This window comes from Pleurodeles waltl, chromosome 9, assembly GCF_031143425.1.
Source record: "Pleurodeles waltl isolate 20211129_DDA chromosome 9, aPleWal1.hap1.20221129, whole genome shotgun sequence".
NCBI classification, from domain to species: Eukaryota; Metazoa; Chordata; class Amphibia; order Caudata; family Salamandridae; genus Pleurodeles; species Pleurodeles waltl.
Window position 1 is genome coordinate 435,326,194 of NC_090448.1, and position 24,849 is coordinate 435,351,042.

At 44.8% G+C, this 24,849-nt stretch overlaps 1 protein-coding gene across 1 annotated transcript in view; it reads right to left on the minus strand.

Moving 5' to 3' along the window:
* LOC138259481 (cytochrome P450 2F5-like) overlaps positions 1-21,912 on the minus strand; it is a 228,646-nt gene extending 206,734 nt beyond the window's left edge. The window contains exons 1-2 of the mRNA XM_069207251.1: positions 21,733-21,912; positions 2,322-2,484 (exon numbers count right to left, since the gene is read on the minus strand). Of these exons, the coding sequence (XP_069063352.1) occupies positions 2,322-2,484; positions 21,733-21,912 (343 nt within the window). The remainder of the gene's footprint in view (positions 1-2,321; positions 2,485-21,732) is intronic.
* Positions 21,913-24,849: the final 2,937 nt, after the last annotated feature.

The window sequence follows — 24,849 nt, forward strand, 5'->3', positions numbered from 1 at the left end:
CAATAGGAGTCAGTTGCAAACCAGGGCATTCTGTGCTCACAGGGCTGAAATAGCTGGAGGAGGAGCTCATAGTGCAAGGTAACAACCATCAATTACATCGGTTAGGCAGGTTTTGCATGCCACCAGACTAATGGAAAAATGCACTACACATTCCAATCATGAGACCCAGGCGAAGCAACACTGCTCATTAGACTTAGGAAAACAGTCACACTGTAATCTGACCTCCAGCAATACTGGTTTGCTCTGTAAGTAAATGATTTGATAAGTAGGGTGTTAGATAATATGTATGCAGCTTAGCGCTAAATCCCGTTGATCTCTTTTGGCATGGATTAAACAGAAGCAGCAACAACCTTCCCAAGCCAACGTTTCAGTGTCTCAGGGTTCCATTACATAGCCATTGAATCATTGATGTGAACACATCTGTTCACATGACACCAATTATCTCTGCTCTGTTTCCTGTGCATCAGATCTTTCCAAGGCTGGCAAATCCACTTATTTCACCACACCCATTAAGCTCTCTCTTTCTCTCACTAAGCTGCTCCTGTTCCATGATTCATTGCCTTGCTCTCTACGATTGTAATCTTTGGTTTAAGAGTACTTACACAGCCCTCATATAAGTTTACTACTTTCTCAGAGGTTTCTCCAGTCAAGGTTGTATTCTAGTTAAAGTTTTTCTTCTAGTTTGCTTACTAGAAACATATTCTACAAAGCCCTTAAGGTCCATTTTGTCAGATTTCTAATGTTTTGAGGGCATAGAAATTCTCTCTAGATACCTCTTCTCGCCTAATGCTCTTTGGTTAGCAATATCAAGAGAAGCCCTTTTGCTTTCCTGTTCTTTATCCTTTTTACCTAGTATACATGTACTTAGTCTTAATTGAACAGATATGTATGTTGGCTCTTGGCTTAATTCTACTTACAAGCATCTTCTTCCATCTCCTTACCCCATTGGGCTCCTGTTCACATTTTGAATGTTGAACATTTTAACATGACATATTTCTCTGACAAGTACAAGACTAATGTTCTTTTTTACTTGAATGTTTTCTCTCTAATATCCTCTAATATCACTCGTTCAAAGTAAGCTTGTCCATAGTTGTAATATAGCAATAATTCCTTTGACTCCATGTAAGTCTGTTCCAAACATATTTTGTGTAGTTTGATGCAATGCTTCTGTGTCCTGGTTACAAATGATCCAAAATGAACATAGGGTGCACTCCTCATAAAGCTCAAAGTTCTATGGTACTCAGCGATGCTCAAGGTAAAGATTTGTCGTGCAAGCTTGGAGTGGTGCTCTGCCTTAGTAGCACCTGTATAACATTAAAAATAATGGCTGCTGCACAGTTGCACCCTGCTTCTAGCTGCACAGCCTCAAAAGCACAAATCAGCTAAATCAAATATTTAAATCCAATTTTAATCCAAGTAATCCATTTTGTTCCTAGTTTATCATGAGAATTCTCAAATTAACAATGAAGGCAGAATGATTTTCAACTTTTAACGCAGAGGAAATGCCCATCAAGGCCTTTTTCAACAGCGTGTCGGAATACATAATTCATCCTAGGAAACTATACTGTAGAAATCTTCACCCAATGCATTTTGGGCATTATGCCCTTCTTCATGGGTAACTACGATGTAAAAGCAAGTTGGAATAAAACTGCTTATTTGGATTAAAGTTGGATTTAAATATTTGATTTTGTCAACTGGCGCTTTTGAGTCTGTGCAGCTTGAAGAAGGGTGCGACGGCGCAGCACCCGATTTTCTGATTACAAATGGCCCATCGTATTCCCCAGAATACTATCATTGGGAATCACATTAGGTTTGAATGAAGGACATAATGGCTCGCATCACTTTTTGGTGATAGCATACGGGAAACTGATTTACACTGCTCATCCCTGCTTGTTTTTCCAGCCATTCCATCCAGAAACTTCTCTTGCTTGCACCAGGTGAAAGCTATGAGATTACTTTAAAAAAGAACACTCGTAATGTGGTTCTGTGTTTGTGTTGATCACCTCTTTTAATGTTCCATCACATTTCCTTCCTGCCTCCTGAATGTGCCTCAGGTGAACTCCTCCGTTTTTTACTACTCAGACTGTGCAGTGACCTCTCTAAAGAAGTATATCCATTTGGAGATATCCTCATTCAAGTTCATAAAGACACCTCCTCTCACAAACCTGCATATAAGCATTATTCCCTAAACAATTTCACTATCTTATTGTTTACCATTTGGAGCAGAGCAACATATCTTAAACTTTACACTTCAGCATTACAGAAAAATATTTTGTTTAAAATGGTGATTGTTCCTAGATATTCTTTCAACAGACTCTTACCATTTCCTTGGGTGAACCTGAAGAATATAGGTACATCTCCTCGGCCACTGAAGTCTTCTCCTTGATCAATCAGAGCCTCTTTCACTGATGAGTAGTCGTTCAGCACCACTGAGGGAGTGGGGCCCAAGTAAATGGTGTAAACAGAGCAGTATTTCTCACTAAACTGTCAAAGATGAACCATATTTATTGCGGGCTTGTAGATGGCCCATACATTGCAGACAAAGTAAAGAGACGTACAAAATTGTGAAGTGGTACAATACATCAAAGAGATGATTTCATGGTTGGATCGAGAACATGTTTCCTGGGAACCCGTGTTATATCGATTAAGGAAACAGACTGCAGATATGATGAGAATCAGATACCCATCAAATAAAAGTATTCATACAATAACAAGGTTATATTTAATTTAAACATATAAAGAATGTCCCTATGGTGATAAATTTACCATACATAGGGGGTCATTCTAACTTCGGCGGGCGGCGGAGGCCGCCCACCAAAGTTCCCCCGCCAGAATACCGCAGCGCGGTCAAATGACCGCCGCGGTAATTCTGACTTTCCCGCTGGGCGGGCGAGCGACCGCCAAAAGGCCGCCTGCCCGCCCAGCGGGAAAGCACCAGCAGCGAGGATGACGGTTCCGAATGGAGCCGGTGGAGTTGCTGGTGTGCGCCGGGTGCAGTTGCACCCGTCGCGATTTTCAGTGTCTGCCAAGCAGACACTGAAAATCAATGTGGGGCCCTGTTAGGGGGCCCCTGCAGTGCCCAGGCCAGTGGCATGGGCACTGCAGGGGCCCCCAGGGGCCCCACGACACCCGTTCCCGCCAGCCAGGTCCTGGCGGTGAAAACCACCAGAACCAGGCTGGCGGGAAGGGGGTCGGAATCCCCATGGCGGCGCTGCTTGCAGTGGAGGATTCCCTGGGGCAGCGGGAAGCCGGCGGGAAACCGCTGGCTTCCCTTTTCTGACCGCGGCTTTACCGCCGTGGTCAGAATAGCCCCTGAAGCACCGCCAGCCTGTTGGCGGTGCTTCCTCCGTCCCCTACCCTGGCGGTCTCGGACTGCCAGGGTAGGAATGACCCCCATAATGTACTCACTTGGTTATAAATTTGCCAAGTTCAAAGTATTCATATGGTGAAAAATTTTACAGAGGCTTTATTTACCAGACTATGAGAAAATGTGTATTAAACGTTAAACGTAACAACTTCTGATTTAATAATTTTTGAGTCTTGTTTATTGTAAGGTAGTCAATTCTCACAATAAGTTGCTAAAACATATTTTTAACATAACACATCTTTAATAGGCCCCATTTTGGTTCTCAACATCTATCTTCCCCAGTTCTCTATCTTCTTTTAAATATAGGTGGCAAGCATCTTTTGAACAATTGATATTTCTTCACCCTCTCATGCAATCTCTCCAATATTATGCAGATCTATGATTGAGTCCCACTTGAGACTGTTTAGTTTCACCATCTAAGAGTAGCTACACTACGCTAAACTACTAATACTACCGTAATGCCAAGTGCCAGGCTAAGCGGGGCAAACATGATCCCCTACGCACAACACTGTGAAGCAAGCATTTGCAAGGTTTGGCATAATACTGAATGATACGACCTATGGGTTCCTTTTTTATTTGTCAAAAGCAAGCATGAATAAACTTGGAATAAACTTGGACCAAGGGAATCATTCCATATTTTCTACCACAAATTAGTGACGTCAAGGAGTGATATTAGAAAAGTTGAATTTGTAAATGGCAGATCCTTTTTAATTTAAGCAATATCACAGAAAAAGAGTAATAAACGTAGCAGTAGTTACTAATTTGAGGGGAAATAGACACATTGGTAAACTACTTTGATTCACTCATACTATTAGGCCAGGGGTCAGTATGGCATCCTAAATCCGAATGATTTAGGCTTCTCCTGGAAAAACATAGCAGACCTTGAACTGCTAGAAAGAAAGCAAAGACAACTTAGGGCCAGATGTAGGAAACTGTTTGCGACTCGCAAACGGCAAAATTAGCCATTTGCGAGTCGCAAAACGCAGTTTCCTATGCAGAAATGCATTTTGCGAGTCGGAACCGACTCACAACATGCATTTCCGACTCGCAAATAGGAAGGGGTGTTCCCTTCCTATTTGCGACTCGCAGTGGGATGCAATACCATTTGCGACCGCGTACGCGGTCGCAATTGGCATCTGTATTGCTACATACACTACGTGCATGCGGCAGCACTACGTGCAAGGTAAACAGTGGTGCAGAGTGTGGACCATTGGCCTCTGCTTTCATTGGCCTTCGCTTCCATTTTGGTTCACGACTCCATTTTGTCGAGTCTGGTTCGGTGCGTAAGGCACTGTTCTGTGTTTTTCCACAAGCTTCGGCAAGCTGAAGGGTGGGGTGTTTTTCTGCTCAACTTCGCTCCATCTGCCTGGTACGAAGGGCGCTATTTACATTCCACGAGCTATCAGTTAGAACAACAGGGGGATGCGCCTGTACACAAGGAGGAATGCAAGCTTCACCTTGGAGTCCTCTCCTGGGAACTTGGCCCGTTCTGAGGAGACGTCTCGAAGGGTGAACAAGGTACCGCCGATTGCACAATTTGTAAAGGAGGGGGTCTTTTTCTAGAAAAGACTCCTGGGCGTTAGTAAATACTATAAAAGTTGGGGGCCTGGATGGCCTGGTTTAGGAACTCTCTTCTGGGTTGGACGCAACGCCAGGAGGACTGATTGTCCCGAACAGAGGCTCCCTGTGTCAGCTGATTTGGGTTCCCCAGCTTTGTGTACGGCGGAGGGATGCAGACGCTCTTTTCGGTGAAGCTTTTCAATTTATTAAGTGTATTGTGTGTGCGCGCGTAATATGTACTTATTCTTGCAGTCATTTTCATGCTATTGAGCATTGAAGTATATTGTGTGTGCGCGCGTAATATGCACTTATTCTTGCAGTCATTTTCATGCTATTGAGCATTGAGGTATATTGTGTGTGCTTCTATTATATGCACTTACTCTTGCAATTATTCACAGAGTGCTTATATCTTTATCATTATTCTCATGTTATTCTCCTGATGTATATATATATATATTAGTGTGGTTTAGTTTTGCTAGCTGAGAACTTGCCCCTTAAATAAACTTGATTATTCTACTTACGAAGGTGTTTGAGAGTGATTGCTTTACATTGTGCCTTAAAATATCCTGAAGTGCATAGTTTTGATATTCTGAAGAGTAAAGCAGCACAAATTGGCGTAGTCGTTTGCAGGATTCGAAAAAAAAAAAAAGGGAAAATGCTTAATAAGATCAAAGCGAGCTCAAAAGCAGGTTCTCATGTAGCAAATCCAGACATAGAAATACCGGGGTGGGAAACCGCTCCATATAAACTTTTAGCTCAGGAATGGTCACGTTGTGCTGGTTTGTGTGAAAATTGGAATGCATGTATGTTAAATGTGGAACCTGAAGATCTTCTTATTTGTTTACGGAAAGTTTCAATTGACAAGGGAAGGGAGGTTTGTGCGTTGGGGAGGCGAGGCTGGATCTTGCTTTCTGCGTACCGAAAGTTGTATGAAAAATTTTTACAGTTACAAAAAGACCACGAGCAGCTGGAGAAGGAGTTAGTGGAAGCCCGAAATTCCTCTACCATGCTAGCTTGTCAAAATAAATTATTAAGTGATAAGTTGGAAATGTACCAACTGGTTGCGGAGAGAACGGCGGTTAGCGTAGCTAAATATAAACACAAGAAACGAAGAGGGAAAGTTAATAAAAAGAAGGTGCATTTAGCTATCTCTCAGGCAGGATTAGCCTTTGACCCTGAATTTTGGGATGGAAACATCTGGGATACATCTGATTTTTCAGATGGGTCCGGGGGCGATGACTGCCAAGATGTTAGACAGGAGAAGACAGAGCGCAGGAATGTTGTCCGTGCGCAGCCCATATATCGGCGAAAGTTACAGCATAGCCCAGCTAATCCTGGAGGGGTGATGTTGGATGCCCTGGAGGATTATACACAGCAAGAACTAAGTGATGTGATAGACAGATTTCGACAGAGGTCTGGGGAAACATTGCTTACGTGGTTGGTGCGGGTGCACGATATGGGGGGCCAGGGGGTCCAATTGGATCACGGCGACGCCCCGAGGCTTTGTATGTTAAGTACTGACCCGGTTATTCAAAATGAGTTTAGAACCTATCCAGGGAATGGTCCCATGACCAATTTGTTAGAGCTAGCTGCGCAAGGGTGTGCTCAGAAGTATCCGACAGAGTCAGACTGGCCGCCTAATGATAAACCTTGGTATACTTTGAGAGATGCAGTACAGAGATTGAAGGAAGAAGGGATGAAAACAGCTATCTTTATGGGTAATGCCCATGATTTGATGAATGGAATTTTAAGTGTGTCTGTGCGAAACCGGCTGATTAGGGCCGCTCCTCCTGCATATAAGCATGTCATCATGACTTTGTTAATTAATCAGACAGGTAACCCATTGTCTCAGGTGGTAGAAGCGGTGCATGAGTTAAGTGATTTAGGAGAATGGGCTAAGCCAGAGAGGAATTCACTGTCTGAGAATCGTACTGATAACAACAGGGTGACAAGGCGAGACATGTTTCAGGCCTTGATGCGAGATGGGGTGACCAGGAATAAAATTGATGGGATAAGCACCAAGGACATGTGGGAAATGTACCGCAAACGCGGTTTGGATAAAAAGGAGGGGAGTAGGAAAGGGAACAAGAAGGATAACAAAGTGGTGAACCAGAGAAAGGCAGGAGGGGAGGAGCGTGAGAGTGAAAAGGGAGAGAGAGGGAGAAAACCCCACAGTAGAGAGAGATCCCCAGAGGACGGAAATTGGGAGGAAGAGCACCGAAGCGCAGAGGGAACCCGGAGCAGGGAGAGAGACCGGGAACTGACAGGTTCTGGGAAAACTCGAGGAAGAGAGTGGGAGAGGGAGCTGGTAAGCTCAGAGAGGTTGCGAAGCAGAGACAGGGAGGAGGAGTTCCCTGAGAATTACCGCAAACTGTATCCAGATTTGACTTGGGCAGACTCTGATGTGCGCAGAGTGAAAATAGATTAGGAAACAGGCCAAACTCCGGTGCAGGGATGGGCTCGCAAAGATAACAGACCTCATGTCAAAGTAGAAATTTATTGGAAACGTGGAAATGTTCAAAAAGTTCGAGCCCTCGTTGACACCGGAGCGGAGGCCACTTTGATTCATGGCAATCCAAGAAAATTCAGGGGACAGTACTTTACCATTACGGGATTGGGCGGAAAAGAAACCCCGGCAGTGCAGATAGTGGTTCCCATGAAAATAGGGGCACTTCCAAAGAGAGAATACACTGTCCTGATTGTGCCCATTCCCGAATACATTATTGGAACTGACATTTTGAAAGGGATGACCCTACATTTGGAAGATGGATGTTATCAATTTGGTTCCAAAAGATTTATATCAATAGCCGCCGCAAGGGTGGGGCTGTTGAAGATTCCTCCGGTAACACTTCCCCAAGCTACTAAGGTGATTCAAATGAAACAGTACAGAATACCGGGAGGACATGAGGAGATTAGCCAGACTATACATGATTTACTAGTGGCCGGGGTAATAGTTCCCATCACCACTGCGTGGAATAATGCCCTCTGGCCTGTTCGTAAAAGTGATAACAGTTGGAGGATTTGCATTGATTATCGCCAATTGAATAAACATACACCTCCTCTGACTGCAGCGGTCCCAGACACCATTACCTTGATTGAGAACATACAGAAACACAGTGGGACTTGGTATGCAACCATTGACATTGCCAATGCCTTCTTTACGATACCAATAGCTACTGAGAGCCAGCCTCAGCTGGCATTCCAATGGGCGGGGCGTCAGTACACCTTCTGTAGATTACCCATGGGGTATTTACATAGCCCCACTATCTGACACCGGTTGGTGGCAGAGCATTTGGATGAAGTACCAGTGGTTCCTGGAGTGCAAATTTCCCACTATATAGATGACGTGATGATGCAGGGAGAGACGCAAGAACAGGTGCAAATTCAGCTAGACAGGGTGGTGGAACATTTGCAGAATCAAGGGTGGGAGATTAACCCCGAGAAAGTGCAGGGACCGTCTCAGAGCGTGAAATTTTTGGGCATTCAGTGGAATCAGGGACACAGAGAAGTGTTGCCAAAAGTGAAACAAAAGATTAAGGAATTCGCAGTACCGCGAAATCGGAAGGAAGCCCAGAGTTTTATTGGACTATTCGGGTATTGGAGACAACATATACCCCATTTGTCTCAGATTTTGGCCCCATTGTACAAAGTTACACGAAAGAAAAATGCGTTTGAATGGGGAGAGCAGGAGCAGCGCGCGTTTGAATTGGCGAAAGACGCCATACAGCATGCTTTGGATTTATGGCCGATTCGAGAGGGAGACATTGAGTTGAATGTGACAGTCCAGGGGCAGTATGCCAATTGGAGTTTATGGCAAAAACAAGGAAGAAAGAGGGTGCCCCTGGGATTTTGGACAAAGAAGTTACCTGAGGCAGGAGAGCGGTATACTCCCTTTGAGAAGCAGCTGCTGGCCTGCTATTGGGCCCTGGTTGATACTGAGCCAATTACACTGGGACACAATGTGATTTTAAGGCCTGAAATTCCCATCATGCAGTGGGTGATGAGTTCCCCAAAAACTCATAGAATTGGACATGCGCAAGAAGCCAGCATTATAAAATGGAAATGGTATGTCCAGGACAGGGCACGAGCGGGTCCAAAACGGACCGCCGTTTTGCATGAGCAGGTAGCGCAGGCTCCAGTGGAGAATTCCGAAATGTTGCATGATGTACCTTCAGTGTGTGAATCCCCAGTAGGGTGGGGCCAGCCGTTCGCAGACTTGTCTGCAGATGACAAAAAACATGTGTGGTTCACAGATGGTTCAGCAAAATATGTTGGAGCGAAAAGGCACTGGAAGGCAGTGTCCTATAATCCTGTTACCAAGAAGCTTTTGACAACTACAGGACAGGGAAAAAGTAGCCAGTATGCAGAGCTTTATGCCGTGTATCAGGCTTTAAAACAGGAGCTACCCGGAAAATGTCACATTTATACAGATTCCTGGTCTACCGCCAATGGGTTAGCTACTTGGCTTCCCACGTGGCATGCACATCAGTACAAAATCCATAACAAAGAGGTATGGGGGAAGGAGTTATGGCAGGAGATCTGGGAAATGTTACCTCAAAGCACCGTGACTGTCTATCATGTGGACGCTCACTGTCCAACTGATTCATTAGACCGATGGTTCAATTGTCTTGCAGACGATCGAGCCAAGATTCAAGAGGCTGAAGTGGAGGCGCAGAGTTCTGATTTGGTGGGAATGGCTAAATGGGCACACCAGAAATGCGGACATCTTGGAGAAAAGGCTACTCACAGGTGGGCTGAGATTAGAGGGATGCATCTTCCCCTAGATTTGATTAAAACAGCGATCATTGAATGTCCCATTTGTCAGCATGCACAGCACAGACCGGTCCCACAGGTGGTGAGAGGCCAGCTAGGTAGAGGTAAATTGCCAGGACAGATTTGGCAGATTGATTACATTGGACCAATGCCAGTGAGCAGAGGGTGTCAGTATGCCTGCACTGTGGTAGACACTTACTCTGGTTATCTCATAGCCTTTCCCTGCAAGCGCGCAACTCAGCAGAGCACCCTGAAAACACTAGATCTGTTGATTCTGTACTATGGAGTGCCACTCCAGATTCAAAGTGATAACGCCAGCCACTTCAAGGGCAGACTAGTGCAGGACTATTGTGCACAACGCAATATTGAGTGGATTTTTCACATACCTTACTACCCCCAAGCAGCGGGACTGATTGAGAGAATGAATGGGTTGCTGAAAGAACAATTGCGTAAACTGAATGATGGGATACTGAAGGGGTGGAGAGATAATTTGTATGATGCTTTGCAAATTTTGAACAACCGACCCCTTACAAATGCTGAGACACCTCTCATGAGAATGCTCACACCTGCTTTACAGATTAATCCGTTTACAACGAGCAATACCATTGTGTATTGGGAAACAGCTCCAGGAGCTTTGGCCCCATATCGAGCTACACCAGAATCTGCAGGACTTGACTTACATGCTTTACACATGCATCGACTGAAACCTAGAGACATCACTCTGATTGAAACTGGGGTGGGAATTCAGATTCCCCCTGAGCATTACGGTCTGATCGCCCCTCGATCTGGGCTTGCCTTGAGGGGCATCCAAGTTTTAGGAGGCGTGATAGATGCAGACTACCAAGGCGAGTTGAAAGTCATTCTCTTGAACAGTGGTGACACAGACCTAGTGGTGCAACCTGGTGATCGCGTTGCCCAAATTGTCATTATGCCGGTTTATGGAGGTGTTGTTAAGAAGGGGAGCGCCCCAGCTCTTCTCACTGTGAGAGGCAAAGGAGGGTTCGGATCTACTGACAAGAACCCAGGGGCCAAAGTGTGGATTGAATCCCCAAATAACCCTCCTCAACCCGCTGATGTCATCGCCACTGGACCAGACAATGTCCTGGTAGTTATGCGACCTGGTCAAGACAAATGGGAACATGTTCCCGCTGACAAATGCTATCTGCGAGAATGATAATACGTGTTTTGTCCTTTGTTCTTTTCAGATCATCCTGTGGAGTGCCTGTGCCATGAGTGTGGTGTATGGAGCCCGTTCGGGAGACTCCACCGGGGAGCGGGAGGGGCTCATAGCCCAAAAATTCAACCGTCAGCCGCAGATGCCAACGCTGCTGCATCAACCGAACAATGTTTGGATTCATCTAGCGCAGGAAGTGCTGAATATATCTCACTTCTGTATGAGTAACATGCAAAGCGTTCAAGATTTGATTACCACTTGTCTAGTGGCAGTGCCCACTCCTGCTGCTGTATTATTACACATCTTTAAGAATACAAACCAGGATGGAATGGTGGATGTGAGTGACGTTCGCTCCCATCTGTCACTCTATGAGTACTGCCGTCATTGCCCGGAGGTGGGCAGGCGGTTGTGGAGGAACATGACATCTATACTCACGTTTAACATCTCAAGTGGGGATGTTTGCTATTCATTGACCTGTGATCCTATGAAAATAGGTAAATGTGCTCAGCTCAGATTGGAGAAAAGAGACAAAAACTTAACTGCTGCACAACGGACGTTGTGCCACTCACGGACTGACCTAACCTGTTTGAATGTAAATAATTCGATGTTTTGCCAACATGTGGTGCCTGCTGCCAGCCACATTCAAAATGTTAAGTTGCCTAAAGGTTGGCTCTTTTCTTGTGGTAATCTTTCTTTTACTTATATTCCAGCCAATCTAACCGGAGGGCCTTGTGCCTGGTCACGTTTAGGCTTTCTCATGTTTCCTATGGATACTGCTCTACACCCTCGCTATACCAGAGACACTATTCAATTACCTACGGACTGTGATTCTGAAATTTCATTGCTGTCCAAAACAGAATATGTTAGTTTAGCTAGTTCTATCGTAGGGGTGCCAGGACTTGCAGTATATAATACCAGAGTTATTAATAAACTTGCATGTTTATTAGTCAAGAATATTAACTATACATCAGCTGCCTTAGCTGAGCTGTTATTAGATGTACAGGGAATTAGAAGAGCTGCTTTGCAGAATCGCGCTGCTATTGATTATTTACTGCTTAAACACAACCATGGCTGCAGTGATTTTGAAGGATTATGTTGCTTCAATTTATCCGACCACTCCATATCAATCAACTCCCACATAGAGGCCCTGCATAAGTTGGTGAAGGGGGTGCAGCAGGATGTTGACAAGGGGTGGTGGGATTGGGCTTTTGGATGGCTGCCTAATTTAGGCCAACTGCGTTATATCTTTGGTGTAATCATTATCATAACAGTTATTTTAATTTCATTATGTTGTTGTATTCAGTGTGTGCCTAACCTTCTATCTCAGTTTCGCGCAAGAGCATTGCCATTTCAGCTTATAGGATATACTTAGTTGTAAGTTGGCCAAATGGTCCAAGGGTGGAAATGTATTGCTACATACACTACGTGCATGCGGCAGCACTACGTGCAAGGTAAACAGTGGTGCAGAGTGTGGACCATTGGCCTCTGCTTTCATTGGCCTTCGCTTCCATTTTGGTTCACGACTCCATTTTGTCGAGTCTGGTTCGGTGCGTAAGGCACTGTTCTGTGTTTTTCCACAAGCTTCGGCAAGCTGAAGGGTGGGGTGTTTTTCTGCTCAACTTCGCTCCATCTGCCTGGTACGAAGGGCGCTATTTACATTCCACGAGCTATCAGTTAGAACAACAGGGGGATGCGCCTGTACACAAGGAGGAATGCAAGCTTCACCTTGGAGTCCTCTCCTGGGAACTTGGCCCGTTCTGAGGAGACGTCTCGAAGGGTGAACAAGGTACCGCCGATTGCACAATTTGTAAAGGAGGGGGTCTTTTTCTAGAAAAGACTCCTGGGCGTTAGTAAATACTATAAAAGTTGGGGGCCTGGATGGGCTGGTTTAGGAACTCTCTTCTGGGTTGGACGCAACGCCAGGAGGACTGATTGTCCCGAACAGAGGCTCCCTGTGTCAGCTGATTTGGGTTCCCCAGCTTTGTGTACGGCGGAGGGATGCAGACGCTCTTTTCGGTGAAGCTTTTCAATTTATTAAGTGTATTGTGTGTGCGCGCGTAATATGTACTTATTCTTGCAGTCATTTTCATGCTATTGAGCATTGAAGTATATTGTGTGTGCGCGCGTAATATGCACTTATTCTTGCAGTCATTTTCATGCTATTGAGCATTGAGGTATATTGTGTGTGCTTCTATTATATGCACTTACTCTTGCAATTATTCACAGAGTGCTTATATCTTTATCATTATTCTCATGTTATTCTCCTGATGTATATATATATATATTAGTGTGGTTTAGTTTTGCTAGCTGAGAACTTGCCCCTTAAATAAACTTGATTATTCTACTTACGAAGGTGTTTGAGAGTGATTGCTTTACATTGTGCCTTAAAATATCCTGAAGTGCATAGTTTTGATATTCTGAAGAGTAAAGCAGCACAGCATCGCAGTTACCATCCACTTCAAGTGGATGGTAACCCACTCGCAAATTGGAAGGGGTCCCCATGGGACCCCTTCCAGTTTGTGACTGGACCCACAAATATTTTTTCAGGGCAGGGAGTGGTGCAAGGGACCACTCCCTGCCCTGAAAAAATTCCGAAACTAAAGGTTTCGGTTTTTTTTTAAGTGCAGCTCATTTTCCTGTAAGAAAAACGGGCTACACTTAAAAAAAAAAAAACTGCTTTATTGTTCAAGCAGTCACGAACATGGAGGTCTGCTGATGACAGCAGGCCTCCATGTTAGCGAGTGCCTATACTCGCTATGGGGCCGCATGAATATTCATGAGGTGGGTCATTGCGACCCCATAGCGAGTCGCAGTCGGTGTCTGAGACACCGTACTGCATAGCAATTTGCGACTTGCAAATTGCGAGTCGCAGGGACTCGCAATTTGCAAGTCGCAAATTGCCGTTTTGCTACATCTGGCCCTTAGTTCCTATTGCCAGGTAGCAAATGGTCCAAACTGTGCTTTGTAATCCTGCCTGAAACCTTTTTTTACTATTTTCCTTTATTGCAGAACATTGAGGATGCATGCAATTTAAGACTTTGGTCTTGTGAGAAATTGGTTAGTGGTTGAGTTGGGTGAAATCCCACTCAAGCAGCAACCACAAGCGTTGTCAGAGTGAGGCACACGCAAACCCCAAATTAACCTGCACTCAAACCTCTGGTAGCTTGGCACAGAGCAGTCAGACTTTACATAGAAGCAATATGTAAAGTATTTATGCAGCACACCAAACATTAATAAAGTGAAAACACAACACAAGAAAAACCCCACACTAATTTGGAAAAATAGAAGGTATTTCAAGACCAAAACAACAAAAATCTAATCTGTAGAACTGGAGATATGCAGTCTTCCAGATTTCAGTAAAAATAGCACCAAACTGCATAATATAGTTTTGCTGGAACGGGACAAAGTCACAACTTCAGGCCGATTGCGATGGAGTGTGGGCCGAATACAGTGACTCATGAGGCCAACGGAAAGACAGTACCCTAGATCCCGGTTGTGGAGCATTGCAAGGTCCCACTTTGTGGTGCATCTCCCAGCTGAGGCAATGTGTTGGTTCCGAGGCGCTGTGAAGCTGCGATATGAGGTCCTACATCATTATCAAAGCTCCTGTCAATGATGGTTAGCACTTCGAAGTTCGTCGTTGAAGATGCATCCCGCAGTCAAGGAGATGTGTTGCTTGCGAGAAGCTGTGAGGCTGCGATACGAGAACCTGCGTTGTCTCGAGCCTTGTGTAGATTAGAGATTTGCGATGCAAGGGCCTGCATCAGAGAAGCTTCACACAGCGGCAGTTGATGTGGAGCTCTTTATTTCAGAGATTCCCGCAGCAAAGGCGCTCAGCTGGTTCAGCTCAGGATTGTGCTTTACAGCAGGGGAGTTGTGTCTGTTCTGCTAGATCCACAGATGCGCAGAGCACCTTCAGGCCCACTTCCAAGGATTGAGGACTGGGGAGGCACCACTTCCAAAGGCAAGACTCACAGGTGGCAGAGTCCAGTCCAGGCACTGGGTTCAGGTTGTTGATGCCTTCTGTCCCTGAGGCTCTAGTCAGGAGGCCAGCCAACTAGTCCTTTGAGTTAGTCTGGCATTCTAGGTTCAACAGATGAAGATTCAGTCCTTCTTACCTAGGCAAGAGGGCAGCAGACAGCAGGTCAACAGAGCAGCAGTTATTCAGAGCAGAAGTCCAGCAGAGTGGCAGTCCATTTAAGAACACAGCAGCCTTTCTTCCTGGCAGAGTTTCCACAGCTCCAGAAGTGTACTGAAGAGTTGGTGTCTGAGATCCAATATTTATACTTGGGCCTTCCTTGGAAGTGGGCGAAGCATCTAGAGGTTTCCTCTTGCAGTACGGGCATCCTGTCTTTCCTACCCTAGCTCCAGACTAACTATAGAGGCTATGTGGCCCTTTGTGTGGAGGTAGGAGACAGACTATTCAAGTGTAAGTAAGGCTGTGCCGAGCTCTGCCCTCCCATCCTGCCATTGATGGCCCATCCAGGCACACCTGAACTCTCTATTATGTGTGGCAATGTAGGAGGATTACACACAGCCCAACTGTCAACTACACCAAGTCATGTGACCCAGAGACAAGCTACAGGCACTAAATTGCTAAGAGTGGAAAAGGTGGCATTTTCCAAACTGCAATTTAAAATCTGACTTCACCATGAGAGAGGACTTTTCATTGCAATTCCAAAGACACCAAAATTAACCTGGTTACCTGCTCCATTTGGAAATTATCACTTAATAAATTTCATAATGTAACTCCAATTTATCCTATTGGAGGGGTAGGCCTTGCAGTAGTGAAAATTAAATTACGAGTGTTTCACCACCAGGACATGTAAATTTACAAAGTAAATGTCCTACATTTTAAATACACTTCGCCTTGCACTCTGGGATGTCCAAACCCTACCCTTGAAGTTGTTTCAGTGTATAAAAGAAGAAGGTTTGGGCCTGGCCACAGGTCTTTTTACCAGGTCAACATGGCAGTTTAGAAATACATATACAGGCTGCAATGGCACGTCTGACATATGTTTAAAGGGCTCCTTTAGTGGGTGGCACAACCGGTCCTGCAGGCCCACTAGTAACAATTCATTTACTGGCCTTGGGTACACATAGCACCTCTTTGCTAGGGACTTACAAGTAAATTAAACATGCCAATTGAGTATATAACTATTTTAACATGTTTAGAGGAGAGAGCACAAGCACTTTATCAATGGTTAGCAGTGGTAAAGTGTGCAGTCCTAAGGCCAACAAAAACAAATTTGACAAAAAATGTAAGGACTGAATGCAAAATGTTTGGGGATGATCCAAACATTATGGATCTCAACACAGAATTTGTCAATAAGAGAATTTTAGGAAAGTTTAGATTTTTTTGCAAAGTTTGCACCTAGTTACTTAAACCTGGAAAGAAACCACAGGCTTAGATCACCTTTCGTCCTTGAATGCCACGTTGTAATGCCTCCATCATGTTAAGATGGTTTCATGTGATATGCTTGCAGGAAATAGCAATGTCAACATGTGCATTTTCATATTAATGCTTTATTTCTAGTTATTCATTGTCAACAACTTTGATGCAGTCTTTTTAGTACTTTGTTTTTTTTCTCTTCCCGAATAACATTTGCTAATTGGAGCACCTGCCTGCATCCTCTTTCATTTTTCCCTCATTCCTCACCATCTCCACAATTACTCCCCTCCTCCATGTACAGGTATGAGGATCTCAATATTGACAACTGTTGGGGGGCTAACACGAAGATTTGGAGCCTCCAGCAGTGGTTCAGACAAGTGTCCCTCTCTCACTACCAACCTGCTAGAACCCCATCCCTCCTGATGGTTGCAACACACATCTTCATTCCTGTTTAAAAATGTTCAGAGAGACACACCCATGAGTCAGAAGAATCTGATTTCTTGACAGGGAGCTATCACCTGCCAGGTTACCATCTCAGTTCAAGGCCGCTGTTAGAAATGTGCTTTTCCATAAGACATAAAGGGGGTCATTCTGACCCCGGCGGTCCTTGACCGCCGGGGCCAGGGTCGGCGGGAGCACCGCCAACAGGCTGGCGGTGCCCCGCAGGGCATTCTGACCGCGGCGGAGAGGTCTCCCGCCGGTTTTCCGCTGCCCTGCTGAATCCTCCATGGCGGCGCAGCTTGCTGCGCCGCCACGGGGATTCAGACACCCCATACCGCCATCCTGTTCCTGGCGGTTCGCCCGCCAGGAACAGGATGGCGGTATGGGGTGTCGTGGGGCCCCTGGGGGCCCCTGCAGTGCCCATGCCAATGGCATGGGCACTGCAGGGGCCCCCGTAAGAGGGCCCCACAAAGAATTTCAGTGTCTGCTGTGCAGACACTGAAATTCGCGACGGGTGCAACTGCACCCGTCGCACCTTCCCACTCTGCCGGCTCCATTCGGAGCCGGCTTCCTCGTGGGAAGGGGTTTCCCGCTGGGCTGGCGGGCGGCCTCCTGGCGGTCGCCCGCCAGCCCAGCGGGAAACACAGAATAACCGCAGCGGTCTTCTGACCGCGGTGCGGTATTCTGGAGGGGGGAACTCTGGCAGGCGGCCTCCGCCGCCCGCCAGAGTTAGAATGACCCCCAAAGTCTAATCAAAACATGATGATGAGAAATGAACCCAGAGAAGGTCATGATTCTTTGGAAAATGAGTTACCTTTAGGGTTGCCCTTTTTCCTTAGGCTAAAAGTACTTGAAGCAGCTTTGAGTGGCTCCAGCCTGTAACCATAATATCCACTAACTGTCATCATCAGTGAGTCCTTTATTCTACAAACATTAGTCTCCTCCTAGTGAGGGCCACACCAGAGATCCTCTATACACCTATTATTCAGCCCTCCAGCTTGAGCGATAGGACTAAAGGACACACTGTTAACGCACCCTACAAACTTGCCATCAGTCATGGTTCATTCCACCAATGCACTTGCTGGAGTCTTGCTCCTTGTTAAAAGAAAACTGCAATCATAACCTCCTTCTGGCCTACAGTACTAGCTAACCTACCAAGTTCATCCACTGCATGTATAGAAACCGATGTATCTCCTAAACATGCTGCCTAGATGTATAATATTGCTGAGTTCAGTATCCTGATAGATCCAGTTTATTGTCCACCTGGACTATATCATACTAACTGTAACCCAAGTAGCAGAATATAGTCTTTCTAGCCATTTCCATGGTTTCAGATTTCCTAAATACTGCCCCTTCCATCTTCTACCTTAATACTATTCCCTGTCTTCTTATGCTCTCTTATCTCACGTTCTCCACAATGTGGTTTCTCTCAAACCAATTCATTGCATCTTACAGTCCCTCATTCGATGCTCCCTGGTTCTATGTCTCTTTAATGTGTTCTCTTTCTTGATGTGCTTCAGCCATTTTGTGCTCTGTAGCATCGATCTCTCTTCCATCCAGTGCGCCCTCATCCTTTTCCCTCTCATGATCATTTACTGCGTTCAACTGACTTACTGTTATTCTCATTTTTCTCCTTTATCGAGCCGAATATCATCCTACACTCTCCCATCTCTTGCTCTTTCTGATTCACTGTTCTGATCGATCCTCTGTGCTCTCATCCTGTGCTCTCTCATTCTGGTGAGGCATTTTCGCTTTGCATGCTACCAACGATGCGCTCTTCCCATCCCCGTTTCATATATTTTCTGCATTTATCTATCTTGTTCTCTCGCCCATGCCACATGTACTCATTCCCATTCTCATTCTCTCACTAAGACAAAGAGTCTCTCACCATTTTTTGTTATGCTAGCTGTCTCATTCTGTGCTCTCCCTTCTGTGCCTTTGCAAATTCCAGGCTCCCATCCATCCTATCCTCTCCCATCTATCACTGCATGAATCCTGCCATAATATACTCTTTCTCATCGTCTAGTCCCAGCTTTGTGTGCCCTTTCCCACGCTGCAATCTACTACATCCCTCACTCTCGCTCTCCTGCAAAATTTCGTTCTTTCTCATCCTCTGCTTCTCTCTTCCTGTCCTCTACTATTTGGTCCAAGTCCCATCTTGCAATCTTTGATTTTATATTAAAACCAATAATTCTCTTTCTCTGATTTCTGCTTTTTGTCTGCAAGTTCTCTCTCTGATCTTCTCCTCACTTCTTCTGTACTGTTCTCTCTACATACAGTGTGTTTCGCCATCCTGTGCCATGTGCCATCCTCTGTCCTCTCCAAACCTGTGTCCTCATATTCTGTTTGTTCCTATCATTTGGACTCCCACATTCCTTTTACCAACGCTCCGAGCAAAAACAGACCCATCGCCCTTGTCAATGCTTGTTTTAAAAATTAAGCAAAGGGACAAATTCTGACTAGAATTTATAAATCAGGCCAGTGGCTCTTGATGTTTGTGTGCTGCCTGATGGATAGGCAGTGAAAGCTGTGAGACAAAGGTGAGTCCCTGTTTTTCCTATCGAAACTAAGTCTGAATGTAATGTTCACGATCTTGAGTTAGATTAGATGATGCTTGGAACTGTCAACAGGCAGCAAGTTGACGTGATCAATTTTGGATATAAATCAAAGTGTGAACACAATCTTACTTTTTTATTGTAGCACAATGTATTAAGTTAACTTCTTCAGCTTGCTTATTTAGGGCCATATTTATACTTTTTGACGCAAAACTGCGCTAACGCAGTTTTGCGCCCCAAAAATTAGCGCCGACTAACGCCATTCTGAAGCGCCATGCGGGCGCCGTATTTATTGAATGGCGTTAGCCGGCGTTAGCCGACCGGCGCTGCCTGGTGTGCGTGAAAAAAAAACACGTACACCAGGCAGCGCCGGCGTAGGGAAAAATTGCGTTTTGGGCGTCTAAAAATGGGGCAAGTCAGGCTGAGGCAAAAAAATCGTCTTAACCCGATTTGCGCCATTTTTTTACGACGCCCATCCCCCATTGAAATGACTCCTGTCTTAGCAAAGACAGGAGTCATGCCCCCTTGCCCAATGGCCATGCCCAGGGGACTTCTGTCCCCTGGGCATGGTCATTGGGCATAGTGGCATGTAGGGGGGCACAAATCAGGCCCCCCTATGCCACAATTTTTTTTTTTTTTAAATACTTACCTGGACTTACCTTAATGTCCCTGGGGTGGGTCCCTCCATCCTTGGGTGTCCTCCTGGGGTGGGCAAGGGTGGCAGGGGGTGTCCCTGGGGGCAGGGGAGGGCACCTCTGGGCTCATTCTGAGCCCACAGGTCCCTTAACGCCTGCCCTGACCTAGGCGCTAAAATCCGGCGCAAATGCGGGTTTTTTAGACCCGCCCACTCCCGGGCCTCATTTTTGCCCAGGAGTATAAATCCGACGCAATAGCATCGGAGTCATTTTTTAAGACGGGAACGCCTACCTTGCATATCATTAACGCAAGGAAGGTGTTCACGCAAAAAAATGACGCTAATTCCATGAACTTTGGTGCTAGACGTGTCTAACGCCAAAGTATAAATATGGAGTTAGTTTTGCGTTGAATTTGCGTCGAAAAAAACGACGCAAATTCGGCGCAAACGGAGTATAAATATGCCCCTTAATGCTTGAAAAATATGGGCAATGTCAAAAAATATGTTCCTATTGGCTGAGAAAGTTTATAGTTATACTTGTTGAAGTTGGTCAGAGAAGACGGTAGTGAGTTACCCTGTGTATCGCCAGAGTAAGAGATTCCAGGCCAGGTGTTCTAAGAATTGACATGCAGTGATTGTGCACTGACTTTTTATGACTTGATTCTGATATTTTATACCGACCTATGATTTATGAAAAGAGTGCACCGCCTTTGCGTCATTTTTTTACGCAAAAGCGGCGCAAATTGACAAAATACAATTTTATTTTGTGAATTTGCTCCGCTTTTACGTGAAAAAATGATGCAAAGGCGGCGCAAACCTTTCATAAATCAGGCTCTATATATTGTTAGGTGTCGGTTCGCAAAATCACCATTTGCAATGGGTCACAATTCGTCCTTCCTCACTGCTAATCGTGAGGTGGGTGGCAAATTGCCCACTCCAACTGAATGCCAGACCAAGGTCAGTGGCCTGCTTGTTCACATTCTGAGGTCTTCCTGTCAGCAGACCATTCACTGTACCTTTGACTACATTTAAATATTTGTGTTGAAAAGTGCTGTTCACTCCCACATAAACGTTAACTTTTTTACGTTTTCGAAGGAAAGATGTCCCATGGGAACTTTATCACCTCTGTTTACCACCTTTGGTGAGGAAAACATTTGTGAAGTAAATAGTTTATGATTTAAATTGCACTGGCAAATTATTGATACATAGCATTCCAAAATGCAATTTGGAAAGGAAACGCCTTCCAAATTGTAATTCGGTATATATTTCTAAACCCATTTTGTGATCTGGCTACAATTTTCCCGAATCACAAAATGGATTTAGTAACTACAAAAAAGCTATTTAGCAGGACAAAACCCTTTATTTCAGAAAATCATAGGATTTTTTAACGCTAAGTGGCTTCATGCATTGCAAGCTGGATTCCTGTCATATTCAGATCACCACCAGGAAGTGACAATCACATATTAGTCAAATATCCCGCCTTCCCAGACATCTCATGCTTTTTGCTCCCCAACCATCCACTACTCACGACTGCATAGCAGTGTTATCTTTTTATGACCAAGTTACATGCCTACAGAGGGAGACTTAGCTACTTATACAGCCTGAACATAAAACTTATTAAATTATTTTGGCCTGTATCAATATAGACTAGGGGAAGGAAGAGGCAGATGCAACATACTCAACATAGTGATCAAATGGCTCAATATACTGATTTTAGGTATCTTGAAATGCTCCCGATCCCAGATGTTTTAAGTGCTACAGTGAAACTGAAATTATTTTTAGTGTCATACTATCCAGGGTAAACAAGAAAATCCCATTATATTGAATGTGACTTACTGCATTGAGCGACGTTACCATATCTTTTATGTTCACGCGCAACAAGTTGCCTATAAGAGGTAGTGGAGATGGACCGGGTGGCATCTGCGCTCGCTTTTTCCGCTCTCTTCTAATGCGAAGAAGAATCAGACAGGATAAGCAAAGGATTAGGAGTGACAGGATTGCTGTGCTGAATTCCATCTTGCAAACTGCTTCTGGTTCTTTCCTGTCCAGGTAGGGGTGGAACAGTTCGGTTTTTAACAGTTACTTACATATCTGATTGTAATCAAAGCATAATTCAACAATTACAGTGCATAAAGCTAATTCTTTATTAAATACAACTAAATACATTTCAAAAGAAACTATAAAATAACAAATTGTACAATAAAACAAAACATTAAATAAAGTAAACGTTTCCTTATCCACAAGGCATACTCTTTGGTGCCAATAGCGACTAGAAGCTTATATATATTTTTTTACCTTTTTGTAATCCTATGTGCATCATAAACAAACAAACACATAGTGCTTCAAAACAGACTGATAATGACCTTTATGATGTCTGGGAGTTGTTTCATTCTGATTTAGGACTGGCTCTGTTATCCACCAATAGGTTTTATTCTAGTGTTCTTGGTTTTCCAGAACGTTGGCACATGCAATTTTTATAATACATTTGTGGTTGATGTGCTTCTTGTTAAACAAATGTGGTGTACTAATTTAACTTCTTTCTCATGAATGGTTGTCTCGTGTGGGCAGGGCCAGACCATGAATGTCAACAGGAGTGACCAGATGTAGCATTCGCCCCATAGCTTGCCATTTGGTATCCCCAATACTGCCCTTAAAGCCATAATTTGAGGTTATGAGGCAGTGTAAACAATATCAAGTAAACAATAATCTGAGAGCCATGTTCCCTTTTCTAGTGTCTCTTCTGTGACCTTGACACTTGACCCTCCTCCACAAGTAGGAGGCTGTATAAGGTCTAAGGGTCAAAGTGTCACCCCTATGATGTCAAGGTGAAATATAGTGCACTATTTAACAAACGTTATCCGTCCTATTTCGGTGAATGGAAGTCTAAGGTTCAACCCACCCGATTTTTCAGACAATTCCGAATTTTCTGGATTTTTATTAAGTGCATACAGTGAATGCAACTTTGTAGTTATGTTTTTTTCATTCTGGTATGCTGTACCTCCACCAGGGAGAATTCGTTATTTACTCCCTCACCCTGGTGGGACAATGGGCTGTGCATAAAGATGAGTTTTGCAGATGGAAACAACCGTCCGCCGAATTCCTGACAGGGTGCCCGCCACTGTAGTGGCAACCTCCCCTCCGCACCTATTGTGACTTTCCTGCCGGGCTGATGGGTGGAAACCAAGGTTTCAACCTGTCAGCCCAGCAGGAAAGTGGTAGCAGCATTGTTTCCGGCTTGTAATAGAGCTGCAGCAATGCAGCTGCCCACAGGGGGTACCAGTACCCTTGTAATGCGCACTGTTTGCACAGCAGGCAGTGCGCATTATCAAGGTGCTGGGCAGGAGACCCCTTCACTGCCCATGCCATAGGCAGAGCTAGGGGTGCCCTTCGGCCCCCTGCACCTGTTCTCCACCAGCCTTTTCAAGGTTCTGAAACTTCCTTAAAAAGGCTGACGGAGAATCAGGTTGTAATCAGCAGAGCCGCATTGTGTGCAGCGTGGCCCTGGCTGATTGCAACCTGCTCCCGTCACCGATCCCGGCAGAAACGGCAGAACCCTTGAGGTCGGACTGCCACAGCAGCTGCGGTCCAGTCCGCAACTGCGAGTCTGACAGTCTAGTGACCACCAGACTCGAAATCAGGCCCTTAGTCCTTACTTCTGTGGAGTTTAAAGAACAGCAAATGAAAATAGAACAGGGACCCTGAAAGGCCCTGAACTTCCCCTAGAAAAGCACATTAGACTGGAAGTGTATCTCTATTTTTATGGCAGTGACATGAAAAATGTATGTACTTACACGAAAACAATATCTGGCCATCACATATTCTCACTACAGCTAATTATATCTCTTCTTCCAACAATTTATTTATTGGCTATTACCTAACCTTCCCTTTTTCACCTCCTCATCCACCCACATTTCATTGCCTTTTTTTGGGTGAAAACAACTTGTTGCTCATAGAATAGCGGAAGGTCAACACTCTTACAGGGACGTTGGGAGGTGTCTGCAAGGCTAACTTCCATAATAAGCAAAGAACACAAAGTTGATCTGAATGAGTCAAAAGCTAGGATGAAGTCTATTGCGATATTTTGAATCTAAAATAGGAAGCACAAAATGTTGACTGTAAAGTGACAAGAATCATGGGTTCATCTGACATAGTGGTAAACTCTTTGCCTCTCGTAGATGCAAAATCAAATGTGTGGCCGGGGGGTAAAGCAGGCCTCTACAACGAAGGGGAGGGACATCATCAGGGGGCACCCATTCCTCCGAGGCCTATAAATCTCGACGTAGGAATCTCAGGCGACTCTCACCACGTTCTGCAGTGATTTTGTTTTACACCACTGTAGTGATGATTTAATCCAATACAGCAGCATAGCTGGTAAAGTACAACCCACAGTTGCGTAGTGCTCATATATTCTGCTGACAGTTACAGACAGAATGTAGATCCACTCACCTTTTACTCGCCTGCCTCCAATATGCGATTTGAATTCACAGGTGATTGCAATAAAATCCTATATGCTGGCTTCTTCTCAAGAGGGAACGCTCGACTTAACTTCTGTACAATGTTTTTCCCACCAAATGTGATTTATAGCCGGTTTGAGCAAAACATGTAGTCATTGAGCAAGAAAGCCAGCCTTCCCTCCCACTTGTCGTAAGCCTTCACAGACTTCACCTGTATTTAACCCATTCATTTCTGAGCTAGGAGTAACCTCTGCTTTGGAAATCCACTCTGATAGGTACACAGGGTATCAAGTTTATACCTGTGTAACTAGTTTCATGGTTAGAGACAAGCTTCACATTAATGGGGAATTTTGCTTTTTGGAGCAAAACACATCTCCTTCTTGATGCTATAGCATGAAGCAAGCGATTGTTCTGGACTAGGATGATTTTTAACAAATGCTGTTGTCATGCTGTACCTTCAACAATTGCCTGCACAATTGTAAAACTCAAATACCTCGCA